This window comes from Microcaecilia unicolor, chromosome 11 (assembly GCF_901765095.1).
Source record: "Microcaecilia unicolor chromosome 11, aMicUni1.1, whole genome shotgun sequence".
NCBI lineage: Eukaryota > Metazoa > Chordata > Amphibia > Gymnophiona > Siphonopidae > Microcaecilia > Microcaecilia unicolor.
Window position 1 is genome coordinate 77675324 of NC_044041.1, and position 14153 is coordinate 77689476.

Genomic DNA, 14153 nt, shown 5'->3' on the forward strand with positions numbered 1-14153 from the left:
CCAGAACGGGATCACACAGCAGGCTAGCTTTGCATTCTTTTCTCCTCAGTTGGGGAATGGGCCTTCTGTACGTAAACTCTCCTTAAACTCAAGATAGACATCTCTCCATCATGGCCGAGGCAAATATGGCTGTCCTGGAACTAGCTTGCCAGGTTCTGTGGAGACTGGCTTGCTTTCTGACCCTCATCACATAGAACGAGGGGTCCTCTAATGTCATACACAAAAACAGCTTGCATATATTCTGGTCTAAAAAAACAACTCTGTAAGGGTTCACCTTAGTGCAATAGGAGATCACCATGTAGAGGGTAATTCCCATCTCTGCTCAGCCATTAGTTTTTGTTTTTTTTTAGATGAGGGGTTTGTCACTAAAACCCCCTTTCAAGCCTTCCATGGTGTCAAGAGATCTCGGTGTCATTCTCATCTAGTTGATAACTCCCTTTTGAGCCATAGGGTACCTGTTTTTGGTGGCAGTCACTTCAGCACACAGGTTTAGAGAGCTTCTGGCTCTAGTTGCTGGTCCATATTACACAATTTCATCACAACAGAGTAATGCTGTGTCTGCACCCAAAGTTCCTTTCTCAGGTTGGAATTCCATCTAAACCAGTCAATTGTTCCGCCAACGTTTTTCTCTAAACCACATGCCTACTAAGCTGAAATCGCACTACACGCTTTAGACTACAAGAGACCCTTGGCCTTCTATCTGGAGTGGATTAAAGCCCATAGACAATCCACCCAGCTTTGTTTCTTTTAACTCCAGCAGGTTGGGGGCTGCCATTGGTAAACATGCTCTGTATCCAGTTAGCAAGCAGACTGCATTTCTTTCACTTATGCCCAAGCTGGGCTGTGTCTGGAGGATTACATCATTACTCATGTTAGAGCCATGGCTGCATCAGTACCCCACCTGAATTAAGCCTCTATAGAGAAGATTTGCAGAGCTGCAACGTGGTCATCTGTCCACACATCCACATCTTGTTACTGCCTAGAACAGGACTCCCGATGTAACAGCCGGTTTGGACAGTCTTTCAGAATTTGGGTCTATAATCCAACTGCATCTCCTCTCTTCCCCCCCCCCCCCCCCCCCCCCCCCAAAAAGCCCTTTTCATTTCTGTTCGTCTGTTGAAAAATACCCACAGGACTTCAGATTTAACCCTTTTTGTTTCACAGACAGCCTGGTAGCTGGGGATTCCCATTGGTGTAGATATCATCCTGCTTGTCCTCAGAGAAAGCAAAGTTACCTGTATACCTGTAGCAGGTATTCTTTGAGGACAGCAGGATGCATATCCATAATGCCCTGCCCACATCCCCTTGGAGAATTCCATCAGCTGTAGTATTAATTAGACTGGCTTGGTCCTGTGCGACTATAGTGGGAAGGAAGAGGCATGCATACACAGTAGTACACTTCCAAAAGCTTTTGGAAAGTAACTCTGGGGAGCAACTGCATCAGTGATGTTGCCTATCGATGTGGATATTATACCGCTGTCTTTGGAGAACACCACCTGCTATAGGTGAGTAACTTCACTTTCCTTAGCATCCCTCCGGACTGGCCCAGAAAGATGCTGTTGGGTTGTGCACTCCTTCCAGCAGGTGGAGACTGAGAATACTGGAAGGAGTGCAAAACCATCAGTATCTTTCTAGGCTGGTCTGGAGGTCCTAAAGGAAAGCAAGTTAGCAGGTAAGATCTAATTTCTCCTTACGTCTTGTTCTCTGCTTAATGAAAACTCTTCTACATGTGCGTTCACCACCATAGAAATGGGAAAGCAGAAAACTGAACTGTATTATACCTGAAAGTGAAGAGGATTAGGTTCAAAATGTATAACATTTTGGTGAAATTTTATATGGATTTTCGAGATGAAGTTTAACTAGTTCCCCCCAACCCCTCTGTTAAAGTGCCTGTAGTAGGACTAAACTTTATATCACATGGGTAAATAAATACATTCCTTGTCATCAGCAGCAGATGAATCCTTTACGAATGGGTTGTCCACCTACCAGCAGGGGGAGATAGAGAACACTGAAAACCATAGTGCCTCTAGGATGGCTAGTTCCATCTGCCTCTCAGCATTTCACTATCTCCCAGCAGGGTTGGACACAGCTTGTTCAGCTCCTTGAAGATTCTGCCTGGGGTGGCTCCTGTGCTTTTTAAGTGGAGCCCACTTTAAAAGCACATAGGTTAGCCCTTTCCCTGCCTTTCCCACCCTCTTCTGCCTCCGGAGTACCTCTGTAGCTGTTTGCCTCCAACTTTCCTCACAGCGTTAAAAATTTTTTAAAAATCGCGCTTTGACAGTGCTGCTATTTCTGAGGCTTTTCCTGACTGTGCAGCGTGACTGGAGCTCGTGGACTCGGTCCTTTGAGGTAAGAGCGGTACTCAGCTCCTCCGGGGAGGGCCCGCGGATAGCGTTCCAATCGGGATGATTTTGGCGCAAAGCCGCCATTTTGAATTTTGTTCCGCCGTTTTTTGGCGATGGCTGCTGAGGGAGTTAAGCGCTGTTCCCGTTGTGGCAAGCGCAGATCAGCAGCGGGGCTCTGTAAAACGTGCTGTTTAGACGGTAGAGCCAGTACGAGCATGGCGAGTGATGATTCTTCCCGCTTGATGGAGCTGGCAGCGGGCGCCATCTTGGAAGCACCGCATAGCTTGACCCCCGCGGTTGCGGAGGAGTCTGAGAGCAGAGGGGCGCCTCGGGCCAAGGCTACCAGAGGAGCTCCGTTCCCCGTGGCTCCTAATTCAGAGACGGGAGGTCAGGGTGAGTTTTTCTTCCCTGAGTTTGTGCTTATTTTACATAAAGCCTTCATGCTGAAAAGAGCTCTGCTGCAGGTGTCTGACACTGCTTTGCTACCTGGTCCCCCTCCGACTGATGATGGCCCAGGGTTGATGTCAGACGTGGATTACCCTGAGCATTGGATGCACGCTAAGCATAGACGGGTAAATTCCCCGTCGGAGGGTGGCGCACTCCCCTCCTCCTCCCCCCCCCCCCCCCCCCCCCCCCGTGGTCGGGCTGTGGGGACTGAAGGATCTGGCAGGCCTTCGTGGTCTGAGGAGCCAGAGGAAGGTGTCAGTTTGCCACTGGATCTGGATGATCCCACTGCAGTTCGGATTTTCCACCGCGATGAGCTGCCAGCACTTATCTCTGATGCCTTACAGGCCCTCTCTATTGATGATCCTGTTAAAGGCGAGGCCTCCTCTGGTAATCTGAGGATGGCGAGTACTAAGAAGCCTGCTCGAGCCTTTCCTTTGCATGACTCCATCCAAGAGCTTATTTCTGCTCAATGGGCTGACCCTGAGGGGCCCTTGAAAGTGGCCAGGGCGATGGGGCATCTTTACCCTCTGAGTGAGGAGCACTTGGCCCGTTTTGGGATGCCTAAAGTGGGTGCCTTAGTCACGGCGGTGACAAAAAAGACCACCCTCCCAGTAGAGGGAGGGGTCGCCCTGAAGGACATTCAGGACCAGCGGCTGGAATCAGCGCTAAAATGGTCCTTTGAGATTTCGGGCCTGGCCTTAAGGGCGTCTGTTTTCATTTCTTATGCTGCTCGAGCCTGCCTCTCTTGGTTACAACAGGCAGTGGAACAGCCCATGGATGGTACGGAGTCCCTCGCTGAGGTTGCACCACAAATGGAGTCGGCCTTGTCATTTTTAGCTGACGCCCTCTATGATCTGGTCAGAGCTTCGGCTAAACAGATGCCTCTGGCGGTGTCTGCCTGCCGCCTTCTATGGCTACGGCATTGGGCGGCTGACATGGCCTCTAAGCAAAGGCTGGTGAAGTTGCCCTTTCGGGGCCTTCTGTTATTTGGAGAGGAGTTGGAGAAGATTGTGAAAGACCTGGGGGATGCTAAACCCCAGAGGTTACCTGAGGATAGGCTGCGGCCTTCTTACAAGGGTCTGCTGGGTTTACTCAACGTGCCCGTTTTCAGCAAAGGAACTCCTTTCGCGCGGACAAACGCTCCGCAGCGGCAGGCTGAAGGCCAGGAGTTCAGGGCCGTCCTCCACAATGATGGGACGCCGGTCCACTCCTCCTTTACAGCTGTAGGAGGACACCTTTTCCTTTTTCTCGAAGAGTGGACCAAGATTACCTCAGATCAGTGAGTCCTGGACCTGATCAGAGAAGGTTACCGATTGGAATTCGGTGCCCCGGTGAGAGACGTGTTGGTGGAGTCCCGATGTGGCATTGCCATCAAACGGGCGGCAGTAGAGGAGACCTTACAAGTCTTGTTGCATCTTGGAGCGGTGATCTCTGTGCCTCCCGCCGAACACAGCTGCAGTCGTTACTCCATTTATTTTGTGGTGCCGCGAAAAGGCGGGTCTTATCGGCCCATTTTCGACTTAAAGTCAACGAGTCACGAAGAGTACGGCATTTTCACATGGAAACCCTGCGCTCCGTCATTGCGGCAGTTTAGCCAGGAGAGTTCCTCACGTCTCTGGACCTGAAAGAAGCTTACTTGCACATTCCTATATGGCCCCCGCACCAACGGTTCCTCCAGTTTGCGGTGTTGGAAAAACATTTACAGTTTCAGGCCTTGCCTTTTGGCCTCGCCACAGCTCCCCGAACCTTTTCCAAGGTAATGGTGGTAGTAGCTGCCTTTCTCAGGCGAGAGGGTATCCGGGTTCTCCCTTACCTCGACGACTGGCTCATCAGAGCGGACTCTGCAGAAGAGAGTCGTCACGTAACAGCCAGAGTGGTCTCAGTACTGCAATCTCTGGGCTGGGTTGTCAATATACCCAAAAGTCACCTGACCACCCTCTCAATCTCTAGAATATTTGGGGGTCCGGTTCAACACTGCCTCGGGGTTTGTCTTTCTACCTGACCAAAGGCGGTGCAATCTTCAGAATCAGGTCTGTCTGCTCCTGTGGATGCCTGGCCCGCGAACTTGGGACTTTGTCCAGCTGTTGGGGTCGATGACTGCCACCTTGGAAGTGGTGCCATGGGCGAGAGCGCACATGAGACCTCTGCAGATTGCCCTGCTTCAACGATGGTCTCCTATGTCCCAGGATTATCAATGCAGACTCTCGTGGCTCCCTGCAGCCCTACTCAGTATGGAGTGGTGGCTCTCAGACAGCATGCTGCGCCAAGGAATGCCACTAGCGCTTTCCGATTGGTGCCTGGTGGTAACGGATGCCAGCCTGAAGGGCTGGGGAGCACATTGCCAGGGAAGCTATGCCCAGGGTCTGTGGACACCCGAGGAAACGAGGTGGTCCATCAATCGCTTGGAACTGAGAGCGATAATCCAGGCTCTTCTGGTCTTTCACAAGACTCTGGAGGGACTGGCTGTCAGAGATCTGTCAGACAACACGACAGCAGTGGCCTACATAAATCGTCAAGGCGGCACTCAGTGCCAAGCACTGGCCGCAGAGGCCGCTCACATATGCTACTGGACCGAGCTACATCTGCAGCTTCTGTCAGCAGCTCACATAGCAGGTCAGAGCAATGTGCAAACCGATTTTCTAAGCAGGTATCAAATCGACCCTGCGGAGTGGGAACTGGCAGACGAAGTGTTCCTTCAGATCTGTGCCAAATGGGGAACGCCCGTAACGGATCTTATGGCCTCAAACACAAATGCCAAAGTCTCCCGTCGTTTTTCAGCAAATGGAGAGATCCTCGCTCAGCGGGGTTGGATGCCTTGGCTCAACCCTGGCCTCCGGGCCTCCTGTATGTGTTCCCTCCTTGGCCCTTAATAGTGCGGCGTCTCCTGCGAATTTGGCTGCATCAAGGAGTGATGATCCTCATTGCCCTGGATTGGCCCAGGCGGCCATGGTAGGCGGACCTCCGGCGGATGCTTGTAGAGGCTCCCCTTCCCTTGCCTCTGGTACCGAACCTGTTGACGCAGGGCCCGGTGACGATGGAGGATCCATGCCGCTTTGGTCTTATGGCATGGCTATTGAGAGGGCGCAATTGAGAGACAAGGGCTATTCTAACAAGGTCATCTCCACTCTCTTGCAGGCCCACAAGTGTTCCACTTCCGTGGCCTATGCTCGGATCTGGCACCAGTTTGAGGCTTGGTGCGCTTCTAAAGCGATCGCACCCATGCGGGCTTCTGTCTCACCGATACTTGACTTTTTGCAGGATGGTGTACAAAAAGGCTTGGCCTATAATTCCCTGCGTGTTCAAGTAGCAGCGTTGGCATGTTTCAGTGGAAGGTCTCGGGCCTCTCCCTGGCTGAGCATCAGGACATTGCATGGTTTCTTAAAGGGGTGCTTCGGCTCCAGCCTCCCGGTCGGGCCCCTTGTCCGGCATGGAACCTGGGGCTAGTATTAAAGGCTGTTCAGTGTTTGCCCTTCGAGCCACTGAGGCGAGCTTCGGAGAAGGATGTGACTCTAAAGACAGTCTTTTTGGTGGCCATTACATCGGCGAGACTGGTGTTTGAGCTCCAGGCGCTGTCCTGTCGAGACCCATTTCTGCAATTCTCAGAGTCCGGAGTTACTGTACGTACTGGTCTCTCCTTCCTGCCTAAGGTGGTTTCAGCATTTCACCTAAACCAGCCTATTTTTTTGCCCTCCTTTACCAGGGAGGAGTTTCCGGAATCTTTTGGGCAGTTGCACCTTCTGGATATGTGTGCAGGGCTCTGTTGCAGTATCTGCAGATCTCAAATGCTTTCAGGACCTCTGATCACCTTTTTGTATTGTTGTCAGGTCCTCGCAGAGGGTCTCCAGCGTCTAAAGCCACTATAGCCAGTTGGCTTAAGGAAGCCATTTTTTCTGCATATCTATCTGGCCGGCCTCCACCTGACGTCTTTAAGGCACTTCCCACAAGAGCGATTTCCTCCTCTTGGGCTGAGACAGGAGCACTCTCTCTTCAAGAGATATGTAGTGCAGCTACTTGGGCTTCTAAGCTCTCTTTTGCCTGTCATTACAGGCTGGATGTGGCTGCCAGGAGGGGGGACACTTTTTGGAGCACAAGTGCTTGCGCATGGTGTGGCTTGTTTTTGCCCTATCTAGGGATTGCTTTGATACATCCCATTCGTAAAGGATTAATCTGCTGCTGATGACAAGGAAGGGAAAATTAGGTTCTTACCTTAGTAATTTTCTTTCCTTTAGTCACAGCAGATGAATCCATGATCCCTCCCTGATTGACTCTGTTTTGTGTTCAGTTTTTCCTGCAGACATGTTCCCTCATTGGGAGAAGTTGGAAAACAGTCTTCAGGATTTCTTTTCTACTACAGGAGGTTGAGTTCGTCCCTCCTTTGTGTTATTGCTCCTGTTCTGGGGCGTTCGTTTGCTATGAGGAAAGTTCATGTTCTGCTACTTTGCGGTTTAACACTGCTTTGGAAGCTTCAAAATACTGAGAGGCAGATGGAGCTAGCCGTCCTAGAGGCACTATGGTTTTCAGTGTTCTCTATCTCCCCCTGCTGGTAGGTGGACACAACCCATTCGTAATGGATTCATCTGCTGTGACTAAAGGAAAGAAAATTACCAAGGTAAGAACCTAATTTTCCCTTGCAATATAGTTGTAATCCTGTTAACTATAAAATATTACCACAACTATGAATTTTATCCAAACATTTTATTACATGCTTCAAACTTTATATTAAAATAGTATGAAAATATAAAATCACATGTTTTTAGTACTGCTGTGCACACAACCTAAACATATCACACCACTACCCTTTACAACATACCAACTACTACCCACCACCCTGCTGCATAACAAGATCAATTCATCCAAAAAAGTCTCTACAAGGGTTAATGTACTTATCTCAACAGTCCTCCAATAGTTTGTTCAATATAGGAAGTCCACATTGCTCCACCCCACACTGATGTGGTACAAAGTTATACATCCAAAACGTGCTCCATAATCAATGTATTATCCAGTTGAATCACTGTCCAGGGATGTAACAATCCCTCCCCCCCCCCCCCCCCCCCAAAAAAAAAATAATTCTTGTATGCAGTAGGGTCCCACAACATTGTGTTTCACCATGAAGCGAGGGCAATAATGCTAAAACTTGAACCTATATCGAAAATATCACCAGACCCAACACGGTCCATGTTTTGCTCCAAAAGGCGGCGTCAGGGGTCGGATATCTTATATTGATTCATAGACTAATGAATGATTGAAGACTCCATTCCAGGCTCGCACATAACACTGCAGGTGTCTTTTGGTAGACCCGCTGTGTTATGTGATATTTTCGATATGGGTTCAAGTTTTAGCATTATTGTCCTTTCTTCATGGTGAAACACAAGGTCGTGGCACCCTACGACATACAAGATTTTTTTTTTCTTTTTTGGGGAGGGGATTGTTACATCCCTGGATGGTGATTCAACTGGATAATACATTGATTATGGAGCATGTTTTGGATATATAACTGTTTGTACCGCATCAGTGCTGGGTGGAGCAATGTGGACTTCCTATTTGAACAAACTGTTGGAGGACTGTTGAGATAAGTACATCACCCCTTGTACAGACTTGATTGGATGTATTGATCTTGTTATGCATCAGGGTGGTAGGTAGTAGTTGGTTGGTATGTTGTTAAGGGTAGTGGTGTGACATGTTTAGGTTGCATGCACAGCAGTACTAAAAGCACGTGATTTTATATTTTCATACTATTTTAATATAATTGTTGAAGCATGTAGTGATTGGATAATTCATAGTTGTGGTAATATTTATTTGTTGCATTTGTATCCCACATTTTCCCACCTATTTGCAGACTCATTGTGGCTTACAATAATACATCCTGACAATTGGTTACATAAAGAACAAGTGTAACATAATGGGTATAATTCAATAAATCAGAAAACAGACAGACTATATTTTATAGTTGGTCTTATTTATAGTAGAACTTACATCCCATTCTTATTCTCATGTGTTATATATATAGCACTACTGGACATATGCAGCACTGAACAATGATGATACGTTATTGAGTTAAAATATGTGCCTTCCTCAGAGAGCTTAACAATAAGTAGACACCTGAGGCAATGGAAAACAAAATGATTTGCCCAGTCTCTCAAAGAGTATTGGTGGTATTGTAACAAGTCACCTTTGATCCTGTAGTAAGGGATCCTGGTTGGAATTCTAGTTCTAACTTTCCATTGGCTAGAGAGATGTGATTGCATTCTAATTTTGATATGGCACATATACTCGCTAATCTTACTCTTTGTGGTTAACAGAAGGAAATGACTTCACGGATGTGCCACTGAGAGCTGGGTCTTCCTTCCCTCTACTTCTCAGTCACCTGGAACATGTCCATACTGCTGAAATCATCTCACCACCACAGCAGAGATGTCACTTGGGAGATCAGAGACTTTTTAAAAACTAAAATGTCTATTTTTTTTATGCAGAAAGCTTTGACAGATACCACCTCTGGGTCTGTTCCAACTGTGATTGTTTGGATTTTTTAAAAGAGACTTTTAAACAATTAATGTAGTTTTATTATTTACCACTTCATTTACATATGTCCTGCAGGGCAGACCGAGCTTAGCATGTTTCTTTGGAGTAAATGCTATTGCAAGACAGTGCAGGTGCTTTTACCTCTTGGAATACCATAGCCTTCAGTTCATAGGCCAGTTATCCAAACTTACAGTAACTTGGAGGTGTAAAGGTAATTGGGGGGTGGGGGGGTGGTTACACTTGTATTCTTGTATAACTGAGTACTTGTCTGGTTTCTTAGGCATGTAATATATAGATTTCCATTCTTTTAAGAAGAGAGAAAAAAAAAAAGCTTACTTTTTAATCTGTTTTTGTTCAGTGTTCCAAAATTGTTGTAGAAAGCTAGTGTGGAGAAAAAAAAAAAGAGCAAAAACAGGTTAAGATCTTGTGTAACCAGCAGAGTGAAAAGTAACATGTCTGTGTTATAAAGCTGTGTACACTTGATCATCTTTTTGGTTTATTTGGTAGCCTTGTAATATTCCTCTGGATTACATCAGGACAGTCTAGATCAGAACTAATCCCTCATACATGTTCAGCAGTTTGTGTGACAGCCTTCTGATGCCTATCTAAACTTCAGAAGAACATTGTGTGGTGTTTTGCTTCTTAAGAATGGACAAGGACTTCGAAAGCCAGACTTTAGAGAAAATGGAGAGAATAAGAATGCATCAGATTTTTGTCCAGATTGATCCCAAAAGAAATTAAGAGGCTGTAGGCAATCGAGATTCAGCAGCTCAAATTGGGTTGTCTGTCTCACTTTTCTTTTCCAGCTTATCTTACTTTAGCCCACAAAAGAAAGGTTGTTTTTTTATGCAGGCTGGCAGGGTTCCCAGGCTTCACCTGCCAAAGATGAGTGTGACATTGCAACAACTTGGCAAACACCAAAAAAGGGACTCCTCTACCGCACTCATATTTTGATGGGACTCACACACACCCTTTCCATGACTTGAAATATCTTGTATGGCTGCCTTCTGAAAGGTTTGGGGCCCTCAGATCTGCACAGTACTTGTTCTTAAGTATGGCCAGTGTGTCTTTCAGATAAGATGCTGAACTTTTGTTTCCTGTGGAGCAGTCCTCAGTTTTGAGACTGCATATTTTGAAAAGGAATTCTTCATTTGAGCATGAGTTAAATCTGTATGATATATTTAGCATCTATTTTTTACATTTTTATACATTTTTAAATTTAAATCACTTATTTTTAGTGAATGTTTTTTGCTAGAATTTCATGATGTGATTTCTTGATAAAGTCAGGGAAGACTGGCTATGTGGTACCACTAAGATTAAGCTCTTATGATTCGCTCTTTGAGCACCAGGCAATATCATTCTTGATTTATTTTCATTTTTTATAATGAGGGGGGGGGGGGGTCAGCTCTTTTCTTCTCTTTACTGTTCTCAATCCCCTGCCATTACTGAAAACAAAATAATTGGGCTATTGTTAACAAAATTGCAGTCACGAATAAAACAAACCTCGCTAATTTTCATTCATTTAAATCTTCTATTTGCCAATAATGGGCACACCTATTTCTCCAAGTTTAAAAATTGGAGGATGAAATACCTCAGCTGTATGCAGTGTGGTAAATATTTAACCTTTGTTTTCTTATATTAACAAAAAGTAGGTTTTGAATCACACACACTCTATAACAATCTTGTTCGTCCATACACTCACTCTCTTAACAATCTTGTTTGTATACACACTTGCACTCACTCTGTAACGATCTTGTTCATCCTCACTCCTGGCTCTAAATTTTTTTTTTTTTTTGCATTCCATTGCTTCTGCCATTCCTTTGTAGAAGCCAGAACATCATGTAGCAGCTGAAACAGGACTTCTTGTAGCAGATGATAGCCTCAGTATGACCACCAGGTCTTGCTGTTGGTTGTGTTTGACAATTTTTTTCTTAAATCCTCAGTTAACATCAGCAGACTTTTTCCATGACATCTATAGGGGACTGTATTTGAGAAACCCTTCAGCAAGAACTGTAACACAGGGCCATCATAGAATTTGTGACACCATTCAAACGGCCTCATCATGGATTAGACAGAGTAATACCCAGTTGGTGTCTTCTCTTTTCCTCCCCAAACACTTGTTGCAGTGTTGAAAGTGGCTTGCAGGGTGACCCAGCTAATGTAGCCTAGAGGTAGAAGGTACAGCTGCTATTGTGTAGCCTTTACCTGGCATTCCCAGTTGTTAATTTTTGCCTGCTGTTCTCAGCTCTCATATGACTGCCTTGGAATAGGAAACGTGTGTACTTTGATAACCACAAAAATTGCATTGTTTTTACTTAAATTCTTGTACTTTTTATAAATGGGGTTAGTTTTGATAATCCTTGATCTGTTTTAATACTGATGTTTGATATGAATGATAGCAGGAATAAATGGTGCAGTATTTATGTGACCAATGTTTCATTTCTGTTTGAGTGTTTTTGCCATTGTTGAAAGTACAAAATCCCATCCTGTGCTGTATTTTCTACAACAGACATTACCTTTTAGTACCCTTATTCTCAAGCTTCTGCTGTACACTTGTACCACATTTGTTCTTTCCTCTGATAGGATAGCTAGTTAGACCATTCCTGCTCTTATATACAAGGGTTGGAATTGAAACCTGTGAGCAGTAAACATTCACACCTTCCATGTATTAGTTTAGTTTATTGGACATTTGATATACCACCTTTCAAGTAAAGTCAGTGGTTTTCAATAAGAATTACAGGAAAAGAAAGGAACTAAGAAAGGACAGAGGAAAGCCACAGAAGAGGATAGGATCTGACAAGGAGAGAAAAAAAAATATATAAACTGCACGCTTACTGCCCGTCCACACTATCTCCTAGATATTTGAGAAGACTAGTGAAAATAGGTGGGTTTTCAGGGCGGTCCTAAATATTGGATAAGACTGTTTGACACAAAGCTCCCATGGGAAGGGTTCCATAAGGTAAGAGCGATGCAGATAAATGCTGAATAGTGGGACAAGAGGAAGCAACAAGTGGTGAGCAGAGGCTGAGTGCAGGATGGGGGAATTCCTTCATGAAATAGCTTGTGAGTTAAAGTAAATCTTAAAGGGGACATGAAAGAGAATAGGAAGCGGGGGAGGGGGAATAACATGAATAGATCTGTGAGCATGTGAAAGTAGCTGGACTGCATTCCGGTGTGCATGTAGTTTTTGCATATGCTCATGTCTTCTAATTGGACTCAGTTGTGCTTATGCAGCCAGCCTGGCAGGAAATTCCTGAATGCAAGCAGTGCTTGTTTACATCCTTTTACAAGAGCAATATTCCTTAGCGTCCCTCCTGGACAGGCCCAGAGTGTGGCCTAGTGGTTAGAGCACTGGTCCTGCAATCCAGAGGTGGCCAGTTCAAATCCCACTGCTGCACCTTGTGATCTTGGGCAAGACACTTAACCCTCCATTGCCTCAGGTACAAACTTAGATTGTGAGCCCTCCTGGGACAGAGAAATATCAGGAGTTACCTGAATGTAACTCACCTTGAGCTACTACTGAAAAAGATGTGAGCAAAATCTAAATAAATAAACTATAATAGGATGTTTGGTGTACCTTTCTGAAGTATTTTACACAGGTACCACCTTTCTGCAGGCCTGGATCTGAGCTTCTGCTGCCCACATCCATGTGTGTTTTGAAAGCAGCAGATAATTTGTTGAACGATTAAAAAGAGAGGAAGTGAGGACTTGGGGAGCAGACTGGAGTTGGCAGGGTGTCTTGGCCTCCTTGCTTCCCCCCACCCCCCCACCTTCCCTCTCTGTGGGAAGTTAGAGCAGTGAGGTCATTTTCTCAGCAGGGAGCACAGCTAACTTAGGCTAGGTACACCAGAGCCTAAGTTTCTCAGAACAAAGGATAATGCAGTCTATAAAAAACAACGAACCCCTTTTACCAAGCTGCGGTAAAAGGGGCCCTGCGGTGGCATTGGTTTGTGAATTTGCCGTGCGCTGAGGCCCCTATTACCACAGTGGGTAAAAGGCCAAAAAAGGAAATGGCTGTGTAGTAAGTGCACACTTGCTGTATGGCCATTGTGGGGGGGGGGGGGGGGGGGGGGGGAGGGAGGGGAAACCCTTACTGTCACCTACTTAGGAAACAATAAGGACTTTTGTGCTAACCTGCTGCAAAAAAAAAAAAAAAAATTCTGTCACGTCAGAAATGAGACAAGGTGGGAGCAGCACTACTACCAGATGCTGTGGTAGGCCAGCAGTAGCTCTACCGTGGTGTTGTAAAAGGGCCCTTATGGTAGGGATACTGTTCACACCAGTTGCATTTGTCCAAGTACTGACTAGTGTTTTCTTAGCTCTAGTGCTAGTTTTACATTTTACTCACCTTCTCCAAATGAGAGCTCAAGGTGAATTACTTTCAGGTACTCAAGTTATTTCCCTGCTCAGATGCGCTTTCAATCTTAAAGTTGTACCTGAGGCAATGCAGAGAGAAGTGACTTGAAGCAGGCTTCCCTGGTTCACAATATGCTTCTCTAATCACTAGGCTACTCCTTTCCTTTGTTGTTCTGCTCAAAATGTTTTATTTCTTATGCCTTTATTCCAGTGGCGTAGCCAGACCTGACATTTTGGGTGGGCCCAGAGCTAACATGGGTGGGCACTGTGTATATAGGTTATAAGTAGCCTTTATTGGGATACATACAGAGCATAGCTAGAATGTTTCCTCTTAACAGCTTTCCATAGGAAAAATGTATTCAAATTCTGATAGCACCTCAATAACAGCAACACAAAATCCCATCACTGCCACATACTTAGTAAAGCAACACCTATATCCTGCAAAGATGCTTCTTAGAGCCTATGCTGCAAACCTTAACACCAATT

General features: G+C 45.8%; 1 protein-coding gene across 2 annotated transcripts in view; it reads left to right on the forward strand.

Annotated features, from left to right (window-relative positions):
- The window catches only part of MOB3A (MOB kinase activator 3A), a 60223-nt gene extending 48484 nt beyond the window's left edge, over nt 1-11739 (forward strand). For both annotated transcript variants that reach the window (XM_030218178.1, XM_030218179.1), the window contains exon 4: nt 9092-11739. In XM_030218178.1, the coding sequence (XP_030074038.1) occupies nt 9092-9121 (30 nt within the window). In that variant the 3' untranslated portion in view covers nt 9122-11739. The remainder of the gene's footprint in view (nt 1-9091) is intronic.
- Nucleotides 11740-14153: the final 2414 nt, after the last annotated feature.